This window comes from Gadus chalcogrammus, chromosome 23, assembly GCF_026213295.1.
Source record: "Gadus chalcogrammus isolate NIFS_2021 chromosome 23, NIFS_Gcha_1.0, whole genome shotgun sequence".
NCBI lineage: Eukaryota > Metazoa > Chordata > Actinopteri > Gadiformes > Gadidae > Gadus > Gadus chalcogrammus.
The window spans coordinates 6,362,095-6,386,371 of NC_079434.1; the positions used below are offsets into that span (position 1 = coordinate 6,362,095).

Consider the following 24,277-nt stretch of genomic DNA (forward strand, 5'->3'; position numbering starts at 1 on the left):
GTGCTTGTAGAGTAGACATGCAGTCGAACATACTTTCACATGGTTATAAAACATACTGTTTGTATCCCAGACCCTTTAACATAAAGGAAGGTTAAAGCATCTTTAACTCTGCTCTATTGTTTTATACTACCATTATATGTGCCCATTTCGCACCTTGGACTCCAAACCGTCCTTTGAATTGGTAGCCCTCTCCTGTAAGGTATTCTTTCTCAAGGTTTCTTCCCTTTGGGTTTGGGGAGTTCCTTCCTTTTGATAAACGTCCCTCTCTCTCTATCTCTCTCTCGGGTTCGTTCCATGGAGCACGAAAATGTCTGAGAAACGCTTCCATTCAAAAATGTCTGAGAAACGCTTCCATTCAAATGCGTTGGTTTACATTTCGTTCTGTGGAGCACGAATAATTTGTTTTTGTTATTTAGGAGGTCTGTTTAAAAAAATCGGAAATATTGACATATATATAACTAGAGGGTGCACTGTACTGTCAGCGACCACACCTCTCACCATCTCTCTCTCTCCTCTCTCTCTCTCTCTCTCTCTCTCTCTCTCTCTCTCTCTCTCTCTCCTCTCTCTCTCTCTCTCTCTCTCTCTCTCTCTCTCTCTCTCTCTCTCTCTCTCTCTCTCACTCTCTCTGTCGTCTGAGAAACACTCCCATTCAAAATACCTGGGTTTACATTTCGTTCTGTGTAGCACGAAAAAGTCAGAGAAACGCCCCCATTTAGAATGCATTGGTTTACATTTTGTTCTGTGTATAACGAAACAAGTCGGACAATCGTGCTCTGGGACACGATTCAATAGATTGTGTGATACCGAGTTGTAGCCTGGCTACAAACCGGTATCTGGCTATTGCCAGACCAAGCTCAATCGTAGCAAGCACGTTGGTCAGGGGAGGCTGCTGTCATTTTCTTGACCGGCGTGATCGACGGGCCTAGTTAAATTACTCGGTACACAATTGGCTGCCTTCTGTCGCTTCCCTGTCGTCATTGTGTTAAACCAGTCAATAGTGTGCCAGGGGGAAAAGCCTGCTTGGTGATTGGCTTCCGTAAAAACGCATCGGAAGCAGAAAGAATTGTATTGGTCTTCTGAAGACCCTTCTGCAGGGCGAATTCAAATCGCCGGCAGAATTGGCTGGGGGAACCCGGTCTAACCGGATTGGATATAAGACACATGTTTTAATTTCAGTATTTCGATAGCCGATAGTAATGACCGCTGTCTGTGTATCTTTGTGTGTCTGTTTGACAGATTTTTGGGATTGGCGGATTCAACCTGACTGAAAGAAATTAACGAATGTAACCAAAGATCCACCTGGTAGGACTGGAGATCCATTGCCTTGGAAATTACCAACATTAAGAAACTTCTTTGTGTGCTGGAATGAAAACGGAAATGGCCATGCCAATAAGGGGAATTAGTTTGTGTTCATTTGGAATATTATGTTTCCTTTTGAATCTGAACAATTTGATTTCTCCAGCTGCTGGTTACGTGCTGAAGGACTGCAGGGTCACAAGAACCACACAGGCCATCTGTCAGAAGAATAGTTTCAATTTATTTCCAAAAGACATTCCACTAATAGTCACAAGTATAGACCTGTCTCAAAACAACATTTCTAAACTAAATAATGCAGATTTGAAAAATTTACCAAATCTGTTGAGCTTAAACCTGAAATGCAACTCTATCTCCATAATTGAATCTGGCACTTTTGTTGTTCAAATGTCTCTAGAGGTGTTGAATTTAAACAGCAATAGGCTTTGTAAGCTACAGGAGGGTATGTTTGATGGCTTAGTCAATCTCACGGAATTGGGTCTGACTTCCAATAGGATCAAAACAGTAGCACCAGGCTCTTTTAAGTCTCTGACCAAGCTAAAGTTTTTGGATTTAGGTCACAACAAACTGCACCAATTAAAAAACATCTTACAACATACAACACATTTACAACACCTGTCCATTCTAGCAAACAACATTTCCAATTTTCATTCATGGGAGCTGTCAAATACGTCTACCGAACTTGTTTCACTTGATTTGTCTCTTAATGAGCTAAGGGTCTTTGGGCTCAGTGCAGATATCTTTCCCAACCTCACAAGGTTGAACCTTGCGGATAATGGTAGAAAGAATGGTATCGTCTGGGATGTGAATGACACATCGTACCTTAGGCGCGTGTCCAAACTATATATCAGTGGTTGTCGCTTGCAAGAACAGCAGAAAGTTCTAGAGACATTTAACTCCTCACTGATCTTTCTGAAGTTAAACCAGATGCGTAACAACCTGCGGGATCTCATTAATATTTCCTGCAAAATCCCATCACTGACCTCTCTTGAAGTCCGAAAAAAACGGCATCAAATATATTCGTTCAGACATGCTGCCCTTGTGTACTAATCTGAAAGTGTTGAACATAGGGAGCAATAAGTTAATTGACATCTCTAACAATTCATTTCAATCCCTGAGGAAGCTAAACATTTTAATCATGAAGTCTAACCGTCTCAAATCAGTCCCCTACGCTGTCAGGAAAACTGCAATCTCAAAATTGGATCTCAGCTACAATAACATCATTATTCTTCGCTGTGATGATTTTGCCAATATGACTCGTCTCAGTATGCTCCATCTAAACAATAACCCTCTCTCAGCTCTACAGGATTGTGTTTTCAAAGATTTGGTAAATTTAAAGTTCTTAATGTTGCAAAACAGCATCATTAGTAAATTAAACAGTGCCTTCATAAAACACCTGCCAAATCTCCAAGTGCTTGATTTGTCAAACAATCAACTCACTCTTCTCGATCATGGACAATTTAAAGCTCTGAATTCCCTACAGAATCTAAAATTACAAGGAAATAAATTACAAAAACTTAATAAGGGGAATTTTAATGGACTGTCCAATCTTACATATCTTAATCTCGCATCAAATGTAATAACTAAAATTAATAAAGGTACTTTTGGTGACTTGAAAGCTTTGAAGACATTGTATTTGATGACCAATCGCCTTAAATATACATCAGAAAAGCCAATTAATGATCCACCATTTGCTGAGCTTTCACAATTGGATACATTGGATATTTCAGGTCAACACAGGCACCTTAAGAGCGCCTTCCCTCAAAACCTTCTGAAAGGCCTGACAAATCTTTCGTTACTCAATATCAGAGGTAACCAGCTTATATCCCTGCACCCAGACATCTTCAACTATACTCCTAATTTGAATAAGCTTTATTTGAGTGCAAATGATCTCAGAGACCTTCCCGACAATTTATTTTCCCCAATTCAAAAACTAAAAGCTCTTTACATTTCACAGTTAAACCTGGGGTCTCTTGATTTTCTTCTCCTTGCTAACCTCACAGAGCTGAAGTTCTTGCAGATGAGGAAGAATGCCTTTTCTGTGATAAGTGAAACAGTGTTGCAGTCTCTGCCAGCACTTACATACCTGGATATGAAGTTTAATAGCTTCAGCTGTAACTGTGACAATGCATGGTTCATCCAATGGGTAAACAACAACAAGAAAACACAAGTTCTTGATGCGTACAACTTTGATTGCAAATTCCCTCCAAATCTTAAAGGGAAAAAACTGTTGAAAATTGACATTCGTTCTTGTACAGTAGACATTGGCTTCATCTGTTATATTTGCACGGCATGCGCGGTCATCATGACCATAGCAGTCTCCTTCACCCATCATTTCCTGCAATGGCATCTGGTCTACACGTACTACCTCATGCTGGCGTTCCTCTACAACTCAAAGCACAAGAACAAGCGTGCTCATCACTACGACGCCTTCGTCTCCTACAACGCAAACGACGAGGGCTGGGTGCTGGGGGAGCTGCTGCCCAATCTGGAGGACGAGCAGGGCTGGACACTGTGTCTGCACCACCGAGACTTCCAGCCAGGTGAGGAGCCCTATCCTGAACATCATTGTCACATCCTAAACCTATATTAGCATACATGCTGCATATAAATTGACCTTTGATGCTCGATTAGGGGTCCAAATATTACATAAAAACAGATAGATTTGTCCCTGAACTGGATTTAACTTGTCTCCATGCCATCAACTTGAGAGATGGCATGGATACAAGCCTTTTTCTCTATGGATTCATGTTAATGAATTTTCACTGAACAATGCTTTTCAGGGAAGTCCATCATGGAGAATATAACAGACGCCATCTATGGTAGCCGGAAGACCATCTGCGTAGTCAGTCGGGATTACCTGAAGAGTGAATGGTGCTCCAGAGAGATCCAGGTAGCCAGGTAAGAACACCTTATAAGAATAAGGTCATTAAAGGTGCCATGGCATGCCACTTCATGGATGATTTTATATAGGTGTAAGTGGGCCCCTAATACAGTACTTGAAGACGTTCAAGAAATTCAGCCTTGTTGCAGAATTATAGCCACTACGAGCCAGTACCACAATGAGCTTTCCACAAACATGCCGTTTTTAGAGGCTGGTCAAGGTGGAGGGTGGGGGTTTGGCCCTGAGCAGCTTGTGGCAACGGTAAATTGCGCTCATGTTTACAGTGGTTGTATCGCAATGGCGATGCGCTCACAGCTTTTTGCGTGTTCTGTAAATATTCTAGAGGAACACTCCAGGTGCTCTGGCGGGAGTCCTGGAGCCCTACTCCCGCTCCGGCGGGAGTAGGGCTCCAGGTAGAGCAGGATACCTAGAGCTGGTTTTAGACCTAACACCATTTCTAGTTACTGGGGGAACATAGACAGGTCAGGGGAACTCATATTAATGTTAGAAAACCTCATAATGTGAATCATGCCATGGGACCTTTAACTGAATGAGCTTTACATTTATATTTGTGCATTTGTTCATCACCATTTTTTTATGCTTTAATATCATGTAAACTATATTGTACTTCATGTTTCATGTAGAAAAGGTCCACAAAAGGCATGGAATCAGTGTCGTAAATATCGACGGTGCAACCGGTGAACTGCACCGGGGCCCAGACGGCGTCAGGGGCCCATGGAGGAAAAATAAATAAATAATCGCCTAGGGCGGCAAATGTGTCGGGGGCGCCCTCTGGTGGCGCACTTAATTAATAAACGAAACCCTCACCGTAGTAAGAAGGACAAGGCGACAAGGCCCTTCCTCCCGCACAAAATAAATATTTGCACCGGGGCATATCGCCATGATGTTACGCCACTGCGTGGAATAATATTTGTAGCATAAGTAAGTAAGGTAGTTTCAAGTGAAACATTTCCATTCCCCAGCTTCCGTCTGTTTGACGAGCAGAAGGACGTGCTGATCCTGGTGTTTCTGGAGGACATTCCAATGCAGCAGCTGTCTCCGTACTACCGCATGAGGAGGCTCCTGAAGAGACAAACCTACCTGAGCTGGTCCCGAGCAGAAGCACACCCAGACTTGTTCTGGGAGAAGCTCCGGCAGGCCCTGGACACCCAGGAGCACCCAATGGGTGAGCATCTACGGCTCACCGTGGAGGAAGGACCCCCCGGAGAGAGACCAGACCAGTAAAAGGCTTACAAATGCTTGGGGGAGGGAGGGGGATTATACTACAGACACCCGGGGTCTGTCCCTATGGAGGGAAAGTGAAACAGTTCCCCTTGATGGCTTCGTTACTTTAAACTCTCATTATTGTCTGTATTGCAAAACATCTTCTTGTTCTGGTTAAATGTACATCTGGTGTTGATTTGTTTTGTATGCATTGCGTTTACGGATCCATCGGTCTCGCCAGCCTATTGAAAACTAAATGTATTTATTTACTTGGGATTTTTTGGAAATATTTTGAGATTATTAACCTGTTCTTTAAAGGTTGGGTATGGGATTTGCGAAACGCCAGCAGATTTTGAAAATACACAACTCAAATGGTCCTACCCCCTCTCCTTCAACGCTGACTCTGACTCCACCCATTCCAAGTACCTGGACGCGCAATCATGCACGAGCGCGAACACAGATGCGCGAGAGCGAGCCAGGCTGGCGTAGGGTTTTCCTTCTCTTTGCTGGTGGTGGTGGGGGATGGTGGCGTCTTGTCTGCCATGGAAATGGTCTTCTACTGCTAGGTCCAAATGTGGATTAACTAGTTCCAGTAGCTACCGCAGGATAACAACAAACAGGAGCTTGCTCTGGGTCACGAGTACTGCACGAAGGGGTCACGCGCGGGGGAGGGGGAGTGCAGTACGACCGTTTGATTGACGTACTTACTGTCCAATGCAACTCGGTGGCTCTGGAAATCATTGGCTGGAGTTTTTCGAGCCCTGCCCGTTCCACAGATGATTGACTTGTTTAATTTTCATGCCAGTATTTCTAACTCTCGAACGATTTCAAGTAATTTTGCAAAAATGGCCAAAAAAGCGAATTCCATACACAACCTTTAATGGCTGTATTGTTATAGGCTATATAATGCTATTATATATATTACTCTATACTGTTATTATAATGACTGCCACATGAGCTTTTCTTATTGTCTTGGTTTTAAGATACATACTTAAAGGGGTAGTTCGGAATTTTGGACATAGGGCCTGTTTCCCAAGTTAGCCTTGGTGTTCTTTATCATTGGAGACAGTTTTCAACACATTTCATTCAGTCCTTCTAGTTGCAGAGTTCGCTAGAGCAAACTCTGACCGGAGGTAAATCAACTATAACGCCAGACTATGTAAACGTCTGTGTTGATAGAATAACGTTAGAAATAAAACTAACCTTGCATCGCATGAATCATCACATTTTTAGGGACTACTTTCTCAGCAGCAGCGGAATTAACCTAGGTATCATTCCACAGCTGCCGTAGACTACTACCAGGCATACAACACTGTTGCTGAGACACAGCAAATCCCTCAAAATGCATGCGGTGCAAGGTTGGTTTTATTTCTAACATTATTCTATCAACACAGACATTTACATCGACTGTCTGGCGTTATTGTTGATTTGCCTCAGGTGTATTGTGGAGTGTTTTATTAACAGGCTAGTATTGCCCGTTGCCGTGCGCTAGCCTAGCACGAGCAAACTCTGCAACTAGGACTGAATGAAATGTGTTGAAGACTGTCTCCAATGATCACCAAGGCTAACATGGGAATCAAGCCCTGTATCCAAAATTCCGAACTACCCCTTTAAGATAGATGATAAAGTAACAAAAAACAAATACTGCATACAGAAGCCCTTGCATCCTGTTAGAGAAAACTATGAAGGATCCAGGTGTGATACAGATGTATTTAAGTTTGAGTAGTCCATTACACCTCGATAAGTAAATGAATAGTCAAAATTCTAATCTGACAATATCTACCCTTGACGTATTAGCACAAAGCAAAGACGGCAACATTATCTGTAAAAACTTAAGTATTTCCGAACCTGACTTTGCCATTGCACATGGTGTAGTGTCCCCTAGAGGGCTGCCATGTAAACTGCACCATTGATCGTAGTTTCTAATAATTGAATGGTTTGTATAAGAATCAAGTTGTACGATTGATAATTAATGAGATCATTTGTAATGATATTTTTTTGCATGTTCAATATCAACCTAATTTAGAAGGTTAATCATCAATCAAGTGCTGTTCTCTTCCAATATTAATTGCATTATAAATACAATTCTTGCTGAGAGACCTTACCTTTTCTGCACTGCACCAGACTATTAACCCTTTATCATATCACTTTTGTCATATGTCGTGTACACACACATATATATATATATATAAATAAAAAATAAAAAAAATATATATAAATATATATATATATATATATATATATATATATATATATATATATATATATATAATTATTAGAGCTGTCGGTTAAACGCGTTATTAACGGCGGTTAGCACTTATTGTGCCATATATATATATATATATATATATATAAATATATATAGCACAATAAGTAAGGAAATTTGTGTTTGATAGATTATTTCTCTGTGGTAACAATGGTGTTGGCAATAAATCTTATACCGTTGGAAAACCTGTTTAGTTCCCTTTCAAATAGTGCCCCATTTGTAAGGAAAATGAATTTGTGGAATGAGCAGCAGCGCTGAGTATGTGGATTGACGAATCTTTTCTGCCATTGCCAAACAGGTTATTAGGTGAGCGCTGCATGCAGCGCTCAACTATTGTTTTTCATAAGTTTTATTAGTGAGAATGCTGTAGCATTCACACTCTAGATATTGAGATCTTTATTGGTGTGAATGCTGAAAGCATTCACATCATAGAAATGCTACATATTTGGTGTGAATGCTGTAAGCATTCACATCTTAGAAATGCCACATATTTAATTGTATATGAGTAAGATAAATTAATGAATTAGGTTTAATGAACGGGCCTCGTTGAATTTAAAAAGCTTGGTGTTTTGGTGTTTAACGCCATAGGTTATCGGCTTCGTCATATCTGTCTGGGCGTGACGCATCTATGGTCAGTGATTAAAAGTTAATATAAAACCAGTCCTTTTGATAACTTAAGTGATGTATTAATAACAACAAAAAGTGTTTCGATTGCAGTTTGGCTTCAAAAAGGCTCCTTAGAATATATGCCTTTCCCCTAGCAAGAGGAACGTAGTTAAAGCAGAAAAGGAAACAACTTACGGCAGCTCAGCTGCCCGCACGTCATTATGGCAAAGAGTTCACTGGGTTTGCAGTACAATTTCTAAATGACTGAAGTGCTCTATTAAGGTAATGAATCTGCATATAGGTTTGGATAAATGACACTTTACAAGCAACTCATTAACTTGCACAGTTGAACATCTACTGTGCCTGTTTAGATTATAAAGATGAAGGCATGACATGAATGCATCACAGCATTCCGTTCACAGGAACCAAGAACCAATCATTTTGGGGGTATAACATGTTCATGTATAAAATAAAGAAGGAGATGAATTCTGAAGGTGGATATACAGTATTCCCCCTGGAGGGCGCTGGCTACAGCTCTGGCCTTTGCTTACGTCTTGGTCCATGGATTTATGAATCGCAATTAAAAAAATCCATATCAATGTGCACGCTTTCTGATGATGCGATGTGATGGTGTCCTCCGCTTCGACCCTGACGTTCTACCAGAGGAGCCGCACAATGACCACTAGGGAGGGGGGGAGGTAATGGTGGTGGCAGGGGGAGATCCCGGGGTTTGAGTACCACGGCTGTGCCGCAGAATGGACTAGAGTTGCTGAGATGAGAAACCCTTGAAACTCTGGGAGAGGGGGAGGGGCCTGAGGTGAAAGTTCTAAAAAGAGACATTGGCATTTTGAACAACTCGTGAGCGCCATGAACCAATTGCCAAATACCAGTGGAAAGAGATGACAACTGTTGACCTCTCACTTCCCTAACCCAATAAGGGAAAGTTCAGTTCTTTAAAATTGTACTCCTCCTTTACAACACAAAGAGAGGCACATTTAAACCAGACACATACTTCTGATTGCTTCGAGAAAAATTACCAAAATATGTAAGTGTTTCACTCATAATCTACCTTTAATTGTTAGCAGATAATCAAATTCAAAGGCATTGAACATATTCTTATGTTAACCATGTGCTTATGTTTTCAATTTACTTTAGTCACAACATGTTATGAAAACATTTAGGCTTTTTATTGATTTATTTTGGTGTAATGTAACAAAAAGCAATGACTTGAGTTTTGATCCTTTTGCTATTATGATGTCTCGTACTGGTGATATATTAATTGTATGCTTTGATTCTCAGCCTCACCTGAAACCACGCACGCACACACACACACACACGGACGGACGGACGGACGGACAGACTGAGGTTATTATCTGGATTAATAATTCACTCTAACACTGGTTGCCTCAAAACATCTAGTTTCTTCCTTTATATACGATTAATATGCAAATCAAAATGCAAAAAAAAAAAAAGGGATTTATATGTTTAGTGGATTTAAACAAATAAGAAAATGGGTTTTCTGATTTGGAGAAAAGTCTTTGAAACAGCATTCATTCAAACATATGTTGTGGTATACTCATGACAACAGGCAGATTAGCATATTAATGACTAAGTTTGTGCGTTAGGATGTATATAGTAAGATAAATGTTCATGAAATATCCGTCGCAAAGCGTACAGGTTGATATGTCTCAATGACAGTATTTCAATAACAAATTGTAGTGACCCTTTTCTGTTTATCTTTCTGTGTCTGTTTGACAGTGTTTTTGGATTGGCTGTTTACACGTGAACGTTCTGTGGCACAAAATTAACCCAACCAAAGGCGGAAAAATGGAAATGTGCTTCTGTTCATTGGGAATCTTCACATATTTTTTTACTCTGAACGGTTTATTTTTTCCAACTGCTGGTTATGTGCTGAAGGACTGCTGGATCACACGGCACACACAGGCCATCTGTAAGCCCATTGGTAGAACTTTAAATGTGTTTCCAAAGGACATTCCAGCAAGGGTGACGACTATGGACTTGTCCGTAAATAAAATTTCAAAACTAAATAATACAGATTTGGAGGATTTACCAAATCTGGTGCACATAGACCTGACAGAAAATCGGATCTCCGAGATAGAATCTGGCACTTTTGCGGGCCAAATTTCTCTAGAGGTTTTGATTTTAAACAAAAATAAGCTTAGAAAACTGCAGAAGGGTATATTTGATGGCTTAGTTAAACTAACAATGCTTGGACTTACTCACAATGAGATTGAAACAGTAGCACCCACCTCTTGTAAGTCTCTGATCAATCTAAAGTTTTTGGATCTAGGCCATAACAAACTGCACCACTTAACAAATTATCAGCAAATCTTACAGCAAATGCCACATTTACAGACCCTTCACGTTGGAGCAAACAATATATCCACTTTTAATTCGTGGGAGCTGTCAAATAAGCCTACAGAACTTGTTACACTTGATTTGTCTCAAAATGAGCTTTTGGTCTTTGTGCTCACTGCCGATATCTTTCCCAAACTCACAAAGTTGGGCCTTAATGATGGTATAAAGAATGGTATCGTCTGGGAGATGAATGACACATCACACCTTATTGGCATTTCTGAACTAGATATCAGTAGGGTTCACTCCTCATTACACGGACTGCAGGAAGTTCTGGAGACATTTAACTCCTCACTGATGAATCTGAGGTTAAACCATATGAAAAAAAACCTGGAAATTCTCATAAGTATTTCCTGCAAAATCCCATCGCTGACCTCTCTTACAGTCCAACATAATAGCATCAGGGTTATTAGTTCAGACATGCTGCACTTGTGCTCCAATGTGAATGAGTTGGACTTGGGGCACAACAAGATAACTAACATATCTGACAAATCATTTCAATCTCTTAGGCAGCTTCAAATTTTAGTCCTTATGTTCAACAGCCTCTCATCTGTCCCATATGCCATCAGGAATGTATCAACACTCTTTAAACTGGATCTCAGCTTCAATCGCATGCGTGTGCATGACTGTGAGGATTTTGCCAACATGAAAAGTCTCAGAATTCTCTTTCTAAACAATAATCCTTTAGGTGCTCTAAAGGACTGTCTTTTCAGAGATTTAGTCAATTTAAAAAACTTGCAGTTGCCAAACTGCAGTATTCGTAAATTAAACGGTGCGTTCATCAACACCATGCCAAATCTCCAAGTGCTTAATTTGTCAAATAATCAACTCACTGTTCTAGATCAGGGAGAATTTAAAGCTTTGAAATCCCTTCAAAATCTGACATTAGATGGGAATAAATTAAGCAAGTTAAAAAGTGGTGCATTTCATGGACTGTCCAATCTTAGATACCTTACACTTCAGTCAAATAAACTAAAAGAAACTCAAATCAAAAACAAAGTTTTTCGTGACTTGAAGGGATTAAAGTCATTGAATTTGATGAGCAATCACATTAAATATAAATCAGCTGAGTTGATTCCCAAGGCACCATTTGCTGAGCTTTCAAAACTAGATACATTGAGTCTTTCAGGGCAACACGGTCGATTTGGAGCATACCTCCCTCAAAATCTTCTAAAAGGCCTGACAAATTTGTCAACACTCAATATCAGAAGTTCCCATCTTATGTATATGCACCCACATACCTTCAACTATACACCCAATCTGAAAGTGCTTTCCTTGAGTTCAAATGATATTGCTGACTTTGTTCATGGTTTGTTTTCTCCGATTCAAAAACTAAAAAGTCTCAAAATCTCACACGCAAGTCTGCAGTCTCTAGATTTTCTGCTGCTTGCTAACCTTACAGAGCTGAAGTTCTTGGAGGTGAGACATAATGCCTTTTCGGAGATTAGAGAAACTGTGTTGCAGTCTCTGCCAGCACTTGAATACCTAGATATAAAGGGTAATAGCTTCAGCTGTGACTGTGACAAGGCGTGGTTCCTCCAATGGGTAATCACCAAGAAGCAAACACAAGTGTTTGATGCGTACAACTTTGAATGCAACTCCCCTCCAAACCTTAAAGGGAAAAAACTGTTGGATATTGACATTCGATCTTGTGCAGTAGACATGGGCTTCATCTGTTATATTTCCACGGCATGTGCGGTCATCATGACCATAGCAGTCTCCTTCACCCACCATTTCCTGCAATGGCATCTGGTCTACACGTACTACCTCATGCTGGCGTTCCTCTACAACTCAAAGCACAAGAACAAGCGTGCTCATCAATATGACGCCTTCGTCTCCTACAACGCAAACGACGAGGGCTGGGTGCTGGGGGAGCTGCTGCCCAAGCTGGAGGACGAGCAGGGCTGGAGACTGTGTCTGCACCACCGAGACTTCCAGCCAGGTGAGGAGCCCTATCCTGAACATCATTGTCACATCCTAAACCTATATTAGCATACATGCTAGCATATAAATGTATCTTTGATGCTCGATTAGGGGTCCAAATATTACATAAAAACATAGATTTGTCCTTGAACTGGATGTAACTTGTCTCCATGCCATCACTTGAGAGATGTCACAGAGATAAGCAATTTGCTGGATGGATTCATGTTAATGAATTGTCACTGAACAATGCTTTTCAGGAAAGTCCATCATGGACAACATTACAGACGCCATCTATGGCAGCCGGAAGACCATCTGCGTAGTCAGTCGGGATTACCTGAAGAGTGAATGGTGCTCCAGAGAGATCCAGGTAGCCAGGTAAGAACACCTAGCTTTATAACAATAAGGTAATTAAAGGTGCCATGGCATGCCACTTCATGGATGCTTTTATATAGCTGTAAGTGGGCCCCTAATACAGTACTTGAAGACGTTCAAGAAATTTAGGCTTGTTGCAGAATTATAGCCCCTATGAGCCAGTCCCACAATGAGCTTTCCACAAACATTCCGTTTACAGTGGGCGTATCGCAATGGCGATGCGCTCACAGCTTTTGGCCGTGTTCTGTAAATATTCTAGAACACTCCGGCTGCTCTGGCGGGAGTCCTGGAGACCTACTCCCGCTCCGGCAGGAGTAGGGCACCACCACCTGCGGGGCTCCGGTGGGAGACAATCGCGGGCAACAATCCCTTTCTCCTCCATTTCGCGGTTCATGTACTGCTGGGAGTCAAAGCCTAAGTTCCTTTCCACCAAGTCCTTCTCAACCATGGCTGAGATAACCCTCCACTTCCACATCAATCTGAAGTAGACTTAACCGCGACATGGAGGAGAAAGGAATTGTTGCCCGCGATTGTGGACCGCGACTGTCAACCGCCGGAGCCCCGCTGCCGAGGCACCACCGCCCCTGGGCGGTGGTCGCAATTCATGAACTTCAGGGAGTCAAGGCCGAAGCTCCTTTCCCCCAATTCCTCCTCAATCATGGCTGAGATGACCCCCACCTCGAGTCTCATTGTGGAAATACCAGAGACGTCAGAGATCCCGACGTGTAATGCGCTATAACACCAACAGCAGAACGGTTATCCAAATAACAATGAAGTGTTCAACACTTGCGTCACAGTGTCTGTATTCACACACACACACACATGTGGCGCTCGCACGGTCGTAGCTCATTGTCACATTGGCGGGCCAAATTCTCTGGGCGGGCAAGGCAGAGAAAGGAGGGGTAACATGTACCCATATGACGACATACAGGGAAAATTGAAAACGGCTGAGCTTTCAGGCAGAGCAGGATACCTAGAGCTCGTTTTAGACCTAACACCATTTCTTGTTACTGGGGGAACATAGACAGGTCAGGGGAACTCATATTAATGTTAGAAAACCTCATGAAGTGAATTTTTTATGACATGGGACCTTTAACGGAATGAGCTTTACATTTTTATTCGTGCAATTGTTTATCACCATTTTTTTATGCTTTAATATCATGTCAATTATATTCTACATCATGATTAACGCACAAAAGCTGTGGAATAATATGTGTAGCATAAGGATGTAAGGTTTAAAGTGAAACATTTCCATTCCCCAGCTTCCGTCTGTTTGACGAGCAGAAGGACGTGCTGATCCTGGTGTTCCTGGAGGACATTCCCATGCAGCAGCTGTCTCCGTACTACCGCATGAGGAGGCTCCTGAAGAGACAAACCTACCTGAGCTGGTCCCGTGCAGACGCACACCCAGACCTGTTCTGGGAGAAGCTCCGGCAGGCCCTGAACACCCAGGAGCACCCAATAGGTGAGCATCTACGGCTCACCGTGGAGGACGGACCCCCAGGAGAGAGACCAGACCAGTAAAAGAAAGGCTGGAGGGGGGGTGAGACCTTGGACTCATTGGCAAATTCTTAATATGGGAATGCAACAAATATCAAGTTATATTCTCATCGAGGGCCTCCGTCCCCGTTTCAATATGATGAATTGACAGGGCAGACTAGGGCCAAAGGTGTGTGACAACCCGAGGAAACTAGTGCAACAGACGTTCACCGACGGCCCGACAAGGTTCACGGTTTGTTCATATCACAGTTTTGGGGTCACTGTTTTTGTTTCAGTATTGTACGTTTTTGGTAAAGCAAGAAATGAAAGTGCTCATAAAAAATGTCATTATATTAATACATATATACAGTGTATACATACATATATATGTTATCCCCTATAATATATTTATTAGGTAATAGTGGTGCCACCATGTAATGCTTTCCTTTCTGAAACAGTCGTGGAGGAATCCACATTTCAAGGGCAATTTTGCGCAAAGCTGCATTTCCCTTTAGGCCTACATTCTTTAAGATGCTGTTCCGTCTTCGTCTTGCTCTGATGACTAATTTCCTTAGTTTTGTGGAATCTCTACTTTATCATAATTGTATTCACTAATGCCCTGTTATTAATAAAGAAGTCAAGTCCATCTTATTGTATAACTCTTTAACACATTTAATCTTAAAAGGGCTTAACAGACCAAATACTAAGAACTCCCTGAGCAACATGAGTTCCAGAAGTGAAATCATGATGTAGCTCCTTCATCATGTTTTCACTTTGAATGTTTTGTTTTTTTCTCAAATTCTGTAAAATTCATACTGCAGCCTATACCTCAAGTCGAAAACTCTTGACATTTTCAGGTATGGTTACCAATAACCAGTGTTGTGCCCGAACGCGTTAATTGAACGATTGTTGATGAACTCGTTCATATTTTGGCCGAACGTGAACTGAACGTACTGTATTACTGCCTGATTAACGTTACTGTGAACTCTTTCATTCGGGTGCCTGTGAACGGAACGCTAGCTTAGTTTAACTTCGTTCAATATGGGGGTTATTTGTTTATCAACACGGCGGATGCGCGCGCAGAACGCTGTGTTGTTTGACCGGTTGCCATGGTAATCCCCGTGTGGTTAATTTGCAGTTGCGGTGAGTTCAGCTTACTGTCACATTAAACTGTTATCAGAAAATGCGGTTATATGCTATAGACCCTATAGTAACTTTCGTATAAAGGCTGGGACGAATTTCAAATTATAAATATGTACACTTTAGGTTGAAATTATCGCGATTCCCATTGAAACGAATGGCGTGGTGATTATTTTTCAAAATGAGAGCTGTTAAATTGTGAAAAATGAATTAAACTGTAATCAGACAACGCGGTCATATGCTATAAACCCTAGAGTATCTGTGGTATAAAGGCTGAGACGAATTTCGAATTATAAATATGTACAATCCATAACGTTAGCTCTCTGGCTCATAGCTCAGCGGACTAGAATACCTCATAGAATCATTGCTTGTTGGCCGGAAACGAAAAAGGGGGCTGTTTACGTTTGGTTGTAGTCTTTTCACTCGGTTCTCTGTCTCAACAGTAGGGCTAGAACCGAGCAAAAAGACTACAACCAAACGTGAGCATCCCCCCTTTATGTTTCCGGCCAACAAGCAATGAGTCTTCCAACAGAAATCAATGAGATTTATAAAATGCGCTACATGTGCAATAAACACGATAGAAACTGTATTTCGCTACGATACTTTCAACCACTCTATTTCATCCTAGACAACACACAAAGCGGGCTCAATGTTCAAAATACCGGAAAAAACAAATAGCTCACAGCAACATATTGAAAAAAAGAACTATGAACTAGTTCAGTTTTTTAGAACTGTGAACTTAGTTCAAAATGTTGAATTATTGACGTTTAACTGAACTAGTTCATTTTAAAATTTGTGAACTGAACTTTGAACTAGTTCACGTAGAACTTTCCCAACACTGCCAATAACCCCCACTACCCATAAACCCAAATTTGTGGTACTGCACCCAAAGGTGGCGCTACTGTAAAAAATCATGAATTAGGCTTATTTCTCCTCACCAGATTGACCTGGACTCAAAATTCTGTCATCATATTAATCTCTTAAATCAGATGCATCTTTTTCACCCTGTTCGTCTGCTCTAAAAATGTTTACTTTTCCCACAATTTCATAGAAAAGCCAAATGTTCACAGTCTCAACCCATTTTGCCTATGTAATCATTTTGCAATTGTATAACTACCATACGGCTATCATTAGGTGGATACCATTAACAGTGCAAATTTTCAGATCTGTACTCTTTTAAGAAAGCCCTTAATTCTCTTGTGAAATGTGTGCTTGGAGTTTTCTTGATGTGTGCTTATCAATCGACATTTTCAGAATGTGAATGAGGCATCTTGCAGTTCAGGAATGTCAGTGGCTCAACGGGATAATGCTGTGTACTGGTGTTCCTTAGGTTGAGAGTTCATTTCCTGATTTGAGCACTATTAACAAGCCGAACATGACATTCTGTCATGTTCTCATTTAGGAAACACAACATTGAACAGCACCTGAAATTCATCAGGCAATCCACATTCCGGCTCATTAATAATGGCAATAAGGGGAACTTCTACATTAACCATTTTCCCTTCATAATTAGCTCATTATGTCATATTTATATTTCTTAGTAGTGTTCTTGACTACAAATGTTTAATTTTCCCAGAATTTCAAAGATTTTTCAGGTATATGCTTTGAAGAAAGCCCTTAATTCACTTGAGAAATGTGTGCTTTAAGTTTTCTGGATGTTGTGTGCTTATCAATAGACATTTTGACCATGTGAATGAGGCTGCAGTTCAGGTTTATAAGTGGAAGATCTTTCCTTAAATATCACAATTATATGTTAGATTTTTATATCTTCCATTAGTGTGTTCTTGACTGTTAATTTAGCTCTGACCCCGTTAATCTTCGCTTGCGGTTATATTTCTAATTGTCATTGTGTATTTTTTTTTAAATTAACTGCCTACCAAAAATCTTCATTATTGCCAATTGTTTCTTTGTCCCACTTCCTATAGCAGTATTTTTCTTATTTATTTGAATACATGAATTAATATGTTTCATGTATTTTGAAGGCCTATTGTATTTTCCATCTGCTGTTTGTTCTTGTTACTTTACATGGTAACACTTTACAATACAAACATTAACCATTTCTTTAAATAAGTGTAAAGCAATAAATAAATACAGAAATGAGCATTAATGTGTTGCTTTAATATTGGGGTTAGTGTAAGCAGTATAAATAATTAAATAAAGTATTAATGAATACCTTATAACATGAACATCATTAGTTTACATGAAAACTTTTGGTAAATGATTACTAGACCATTCTTCAACTATTAAATAACTTTGTTTCATAATTATGACTGTATTCAATAATGTTAAGAAATGGTAAATAATGTACCTTCATGTGAAGTGTTCCCCTTACATTACTATTAAAGTTACATGAGTTTTAAATTCATGAATGGTTTTTCATTATGGAAGAAAGGTGTACTCAAATTGACATTAATAAAACCTTATCATTGTAAAATACAACAAAAAATAACAACTCAGTCTTTGATGCATACTTGGAGCTGACTCATTTTTCAGTTTTGACTCAGTTCTTTATGTTTAAATCCGAGAATTAGCCAATTCTTTATTTCCTTTTTTCACCATCCATTCACTTCCTCATTTAGTCTCCAACGGAACAGACATGGAAATCTTTAAAACCACCTATTGTCTCTTCTACACACTTGAGATTTGCTGTTCACACAGAGAAAGAAACCAGATCGAGAAAAAAACATTTGTGGGATTTGGATTGGTGGGTTTGCTGAAATTAAAAACAAATAGGTAAGTGTTTAAATTTCATCTACCTTATTTGGGCAAAACAGTTAATGCTTTATATTAAGGTCCTTGTATTAAGCCTTAGTTAATATGTAATAAGACCCTTATTATATGCTTATTAACGTTAATTTGTGTTAATAAAACTATAAATAAGCGTTAATATTAACCTATCAAACATGTTTATTGTGAGATTATAAGACTTTTATAAGCACTTATGAGAAACTTGTTAACTATTGTTTGCTTAGTAACATTAATGATGGTCTCATGAGTTTCTTATAGTTGTTAATAAACGCATTACAAACCCATTTATGGAGTCTTACTTACATATTATGTGATTGTTAAACCTTTACTAAGCATTTTTTATGCTTATTAAGGTTAATAAATCCTTTATTAAACTGCTAACTATGCATTTTGCAGGTACGAGATCAAAGGCAGGAACCATGTTTATTAAGGTTAATAAGTCCTTTATTTAACTGCTAATTATGCATTTTGCAGGTGTGGGATCTAAAGCAGGAACAATGCTTATTAAGGTTAATAAGTCATTTAATATACACTTATTAACAGTTAATGAGTTCTATATGTTATCAAGGTCGATAAAATGTGAGATAAAAAATAAACTTACTGTAAATACAATGTTATGGGGGTGAAGCACAAAAACACACTTTAAGACAGCTCTTTTAAAACACATTTTTGGAGTTCCAATATCAGTTGCATGCTTTGATAATTCAAACCCTCACCTGTCACCTTTGATAAAGTAGGTCTACTAACTGACTCAATATAAAGTAGGCCTACTAGCCAACTAAATATAAAGTTGGTCTAGTAACTGACTTAATTTAAAGTGGGTCAAATAGTGGACTAAATATAAAATAGGTCAACTAGCGGGCTAAATATAAAGTAGGTCAATAAGCGGACTAAATATAAAGCAGGTCAACTAACTGACTTAATATAAAGTAGGTCAACTAGCGGACTAAATATAAAGTAGGTCAACTAGCGTAATATATATAAAGTAGGTCTACTAACTGACTTAATATAAAGTAGGTCAACTAGTGGACTAAATATAAAGTAGGTCAACTAGCGGACTAAATATAAAGTAGGTCAATAAGCGGACTAAATATAAAGTAGGCCTACGAGAGGACTAAATATAAAGTAGGTCAACTAGTGGACTAAATAAAAGGAGACCTGCTTGCGGACCAAATATAAAGAAGGCCTACTAGTGGACTTTATATAAAGTAGGCCTACTAGTGGATGTAATATGAAGTAGGCTTACTAGTGGACCAAATATAAAGAAGGCCTACTAGTGGACTTTATATAAAGTAGGCCTACTAGTGGATGTAATATGAAGTAGGCTTACTAGTGGACCAAATATAAAGAAGGCCTACTAGTGGACTTTATATAAAGTAGGCCTACTAGTGGATGTAATATGAAGTAGGCTTACTAGTGGACTAAATATAAAGGAGGCCTACTAGTGGACAAAAAATGTAAGCTAACCTTCGTGTACCAGTTAACCGGATCAACTGGTACATTCGTTTAGCACGGTAGAATTTAGCCAGTGATGACGTGAAACCTCCCTTTAGCTATGATATGTTTTTGTGGAATTTTTATGGTGTGGTTTTAAAAAGATAAGGATAAGGATTTTCTGAAATAGGAATGTAAGTTTTCTAAACATTATCACCGAATATTCACACCTGTAAATATTTTTATGGTAGGCCAATTATGTTCCTAGCATGTCATGTGTTAACTTTGTAGGTTACGTTTATATGCATATAAGAAGTTCATGTTTTGATGAAAACTGAAAGCTAGAGAATGCTATCCAATGAAATGACAGCATTTCAATACCACATTGTAATGACCGCTGTCTGTGTATCTTTGTATGTCTGTTTGACAGTGTTTTTGGATTGGCGTTTTTTCACGATGGATCCCTCATGCTGGAAGATATTTAATGATGGACCCTCTGTAGGAATGGAAATCTTTTGTCTTGAAAATTAGAATAACCTCAAAACGTTTTTTTGTGTTCTGGAAAGAAAAAGGAAAGTACAATGCCATTAAGGGGAATTGGTTACTGTTCTTTGGGAATATTATATTTACTTTTGAATTTGAATACTTTTATTTTTCCAACTGCTAGTTACGTGCTGAAGGACTGCAGGGTCACATGGAACACAGAGGCCATCTGTCAGAACCGTTTAAAAGTATTTCCAAAGGACATTCCAATAAGAGTGACCAACATTAATTTGTCTCGAAACAGAATTTCCAAACTTAAAAAAACTGATTTGGTAAATTTACCAAATCTGTTGCGCTTGAACCTGAAACGTAACCTTATCTCCAAGATTGAATCTGGCACTTTTGTGTGTCAAATCTCTCTAGAGGTGTTGATTTTAAACAACAATAGGCTTGGTAATCTACAGGAGGGTGCGTTTGAGGGCCTTGTCAATCTCACAGAATTGCGTCTGACTTCCAATAAGATCCAAACAGTATCACCGGCCTCTTTTAAGTCTTTGAGCAAGCTAAAGTTTTTGGACCTAGGTCACAACAAACTGCGCCACTTAACAAACATCTTACAACATATGCCACATTTACAAACCCTGTACATTCCAGCAAACAAAATTTCCAATTTTCATTCATGGGAGCTGTCAAATAAGTCTACAGAACTTGTTTCACTGGACTTGTCTCAAAATCAGCTCATGGTCTTTAGCCTCACTGCAGATATCTTTCCCAACCTCACATTATTGAACCTTGATGGTTGTATGAAGAATGGTATCGTCTGGGAGGTGAATGACACATTGTACCTTAGTGGTGTGTCTAAACTAGATATCAGTGGGGTTCGCTCCTCATCACATGGAATGCAGGAAGTTCTAGAGACATTCAACTCGTCACTGAAGTATCTGACGTTAAACCATGTGAATAACAACCTGGAAATTCTCATCCATATTTCCTGCAAAATCCCATCACTGACATCTCTTAAAGTCCGAAATAATGGCATCAAAGTAATTAGATCAGATATGCTGCACTTGTGTACTAATCTGAAAGAGTTGGACTTTGGGACGAATAAGATAACTGACATCTCTGAAAATTCATTTCAATCTCTGAGGAATCTTAACATTTTAATCATAAAGTTAAACCATCTCTCATCCGTCCCTTGTGCCGTCAGGAATGTATTAACACTCTCAAAATTGGATCTGAGCTCCAACAACATAAGTATGATTGGCTGTAATGATTTTGCCAATATGACCCGTCTCAGAATTCTCCATCTCAACAATAATCATCTCTTGGCTCTCAAGGATTGTGTGTTCAGAGATTTGGTTAATTTAAAGCACTTGGAGTTGCAAAACAACAGTATTACCAAGTTAAACGGTGCCTTCAAAAAATACATGCCAAATCTTAATGTACTTTATTTGTCTAACAATCAACTCGCCTTTCTAGATCATGGAGAATTTGAAGCTCTGAAATCCCTCATGAATCTGTCATTACAGGGGAATCAAATAAAATCACTTCAAAGTGGGCCTTTTTATGGCCTGTCCAATCTTAAATATCTTACACTTGAATCCAATGAACTTAGAATAAATCGAAATTCAAACCCTGATTTTGGTGACTTGAAGGCTTTAAAGACATTGAATTTGATGAACAATCAAATTAAATATATATTGGATAACCCCATTGCTTATCCACCATTTGCTGAGCTTTCACAACTAGATACTTTGCATCTTTCAGGTCAACATGGTCGACTTGGGACCAACCTCCCTCAAAACTTTCTTCAAGGCTTGACAAATCTGTCAGTACTCAATATCAGAAGTTCAGAGTTTAATTCTCTGCACCCACTATTCTTCAACTATACTCGTAATTTGAAAGTTCTTTATTTGAGTGCAAATTACTTCACAGACATTCCCGACAATCTATTTTCTCCGATTCAAAAACTAAAAAGTCTTTACATTTCACAGACACGCCTGAGGTCTCTAGATTTTCTACTCCATGCTAACCTCACGGAGCTGGAGTTCTTGCAAGTGAGGAAGAATGCCTTTTCTGTGATTAGAGAGCCAGTGATGCAGTCTCTGTCAGCACTTGTATACCTGGATATGTTGGGTAATAGCTTCACCTGTAACTGTGACAACACGTGGTTCCTCCAATGGGTTAAAAACAACAAGCAAACACAAGTGTATGATGCATACAACTTTGAATGCAACTACCCTCCAAACCTTAAAGGAAGAAAATTGTTGGAGATTGACGTCCGTTCATGTACAGTAGACATGGAATTTATCTGTTATATTTCCACGGCATGCACGGTCATAATGACCATAGCGGTCTCCTTCACTCACCATTTCCTACAATGGCATCTGGTCTACGCCTACTACCTCATGCTGGCGTTCCTCTACAACTCAAAGCACAAGAACAAGCGTGCTCATCAATACGACGCCTTTGTCTCCTACAACGCAAACGACGAGGGCTGGGTGCTGGGGGAGCTGCTGCCCAAGCTGGAGGACAAGCAGGGCTGGACACTGTGTCTGCACCACCGAGACTTCCAGCCAGGTGAGGAGCCCTATCCTGAACATCCTCTTCACTGCCATTAGCATGCATGCTAGTCTATCTATTCTACGTCATCCCTTTGACTGCCACTACAGATCATGTCTTATCGTGTAATAATTAATGCCGATTTTTATTAATGCAACATTTTGTTTGTATATGTACGTCCGCATTATATTTCAAATGCAGTAAACAAATATGGTTGGCAAAACCTATGAAATTTAGTCAGACAAATGGGTCCTATCTCCGACCTCTGAAAGAATAGCACTGTGATGTGACAGCGCTACACTTTTCTCTTTTATAAACATACTTTCAATTTATTAAACCATAATTCATAGAAATGTACTTGAATTATTCCTCTAAAGTATTGTCACTAACCAATCCTGTTCAGGCAGACCTATAATAGAAAACATAACAGACGCCATCTATGGCAGCCGGAAGACAATCTGTGTGGTCAGTCGTGATTACCTGCAGAGTGAATGGTGCTCCAGAGAGATCCAGGTTGCCAGGTAAGAATCCAGATCATTTACATGCATCCATCACTTCTGATGACCAGAATATGGTTGTTCATTAAATCAGCTTCACATGTGTACTTGTGGTCTTATTCACGACCCTCATTCATCCTCCCTCCAAATTTAAAGTGCAACAGACCAAGCCTAAATTAGTCATTTACATCGGCACATATGCGAAGATCGTGCAGATTTGCCATAACGCTCCATTCACTAAAAAAGGAGTTTGCATCCCGCAAACCCGGTTGGTGCTTATCACCTTCTTAAGTAAAAGTAGCTGTAGGTACAATTTCAGAGCTATAATTTTGGTGTCATGTGAAAGAAATGGTCTAGCCATTCAGCCGACGGCTATAAGTGAGTGAAATGCGCTGTGAGTATATCTGTTTCGAGTTGACCGCGCCTGCCTCCACATGAGCCTAATGTACACAACATTGAGGGCATAACATTTTAGATTTGTATTAAAAGTAAATCTAACAGATCTGCACATGATTATGCGGTACGACAACAAAATGACCGTAGTAAACATAATAATATAAACCTTTTCACATAAATGAAGAAGAATTCTTCTTAAGGTATAGACTATATATTTGTTCAAAAACCGAGATTGTCACATTCAAAAAGTGAAATCAGAAAGAAAAGCAGTGCGATCTTATGCATTTTCAAGTTATAAGTTAAGTTGTTCTTATCGGCTGTATGTAGACATGCTCTACAGAGGTGAGTGAGAGCGACACCCATTACTATAGCAAAGCTGAGTTTCAAGCAGCAATAAACAAGTACTTAGGGTCCTCTTTTGTACTGCTTTCAGGCATTTTCTCTTATATTGAGTACATATTGTGTCAATTTTGAGTTCTGTGGCTGCATTCTCTTCTGATGCATCCTCTGCATGTCCACTCTTTCCCCCCCTACTTGCTTGTTACCATTCAAAAATCAACAGAGAAAATCAAC

At 39.6% G+C, this 24,277-nt stretch overlaps 3 protein-coding genes across 8 annotated transcripts; all 3 read left to right on the forward strand.

Moving 5' to 3' along the window:
* Positions 1-1,032: 1,032 nt before the first annotated feature.
* Positions 1,033-6,432, forward strand: LOC130376855 (toll-like receptor 13). The gene is given in 4 exon segments (XM_056583758.1): positions 1,033-2,298; positions 2,300-3,857; positions 4,098-4,215; positions 5,182-6,432. Coding segments are annotated over 4 exon segments (2,871 nt in total). The 5' UTR covers positions 1,033-1,365; the 3' UTR covers positions 5,444-6,432.
* A 20-nt stretch (positions 6,433-6,452) lies between these two features.
* On the forward strand, positions 6,453-16,023 carry LOC130376852 (toll-like receptor 13). Of its 6 annotated transcripts, XM_056583752.1 has the most exons (5): positions 9,111-9,339; positions 9,594-9,659; positions 10,053-12,612; positions 12,851-12,968; positions 14,228-16,022. In XM_056583752.1, the coding sequence occupies exons 3-5, from the start codon at positions 10,122-10,124 to the stop codon at positions 14,487-14,489; spliced, it is 2,871 nt and encodes a 956-aa protein (XP_056439727.1). In that variant the 5' UTR covers positions 9,111-9,339; positions 9,594-9,659; positions 10,053-10,121; the 3' UTR covers positions 14,490-16,022. The 6 variants fall into 6 exon arrangements, with proteins under 6 accessions (XP_056439729.1, XP_056439731.1, XP_056439727.1 ...); XM_056583754.1 differs by lacking the exons at positions 9,111-9,339; positions 9,594-9,659 and adding an exon at positions 6,453-6,780 and having other exon boundaries at positions 12,385-12,612; positions 14,228-16,023; XM_056583756.1 differs by lacking the exon at positions 9,594-9,659 and having other exon boundaries at positions 9,108-9,339; positions 12,385-12,612; positions 14,228-16,023.
* Positions 16,024-16,032: 9 nt separating this feature from the next.
* LOC130376856 (toll-like receptor 13) lies at positions 16,033-24,262 on the forward strand. Its single transcript, XM_056583759.1, has 3 exons — positions 16,033-18,317; positions 20,197-22,829; positions 23,215-24,262. The coding sequence occupies exons 2-3, from the start codon at positions 20,348-20,350 to the stop codon at positions 23,334-23,336; spliced, it is 2,604 nt and encodes an 867-aa protein (XP_056439734.1). The 5' UTR covers positions 16,033-18,317; positions 20,197-20,347; the 3' UTR covers positions 23,337-24,262.
* Positions 24,263-24,277: the final 15 nt, after the last annotated feature.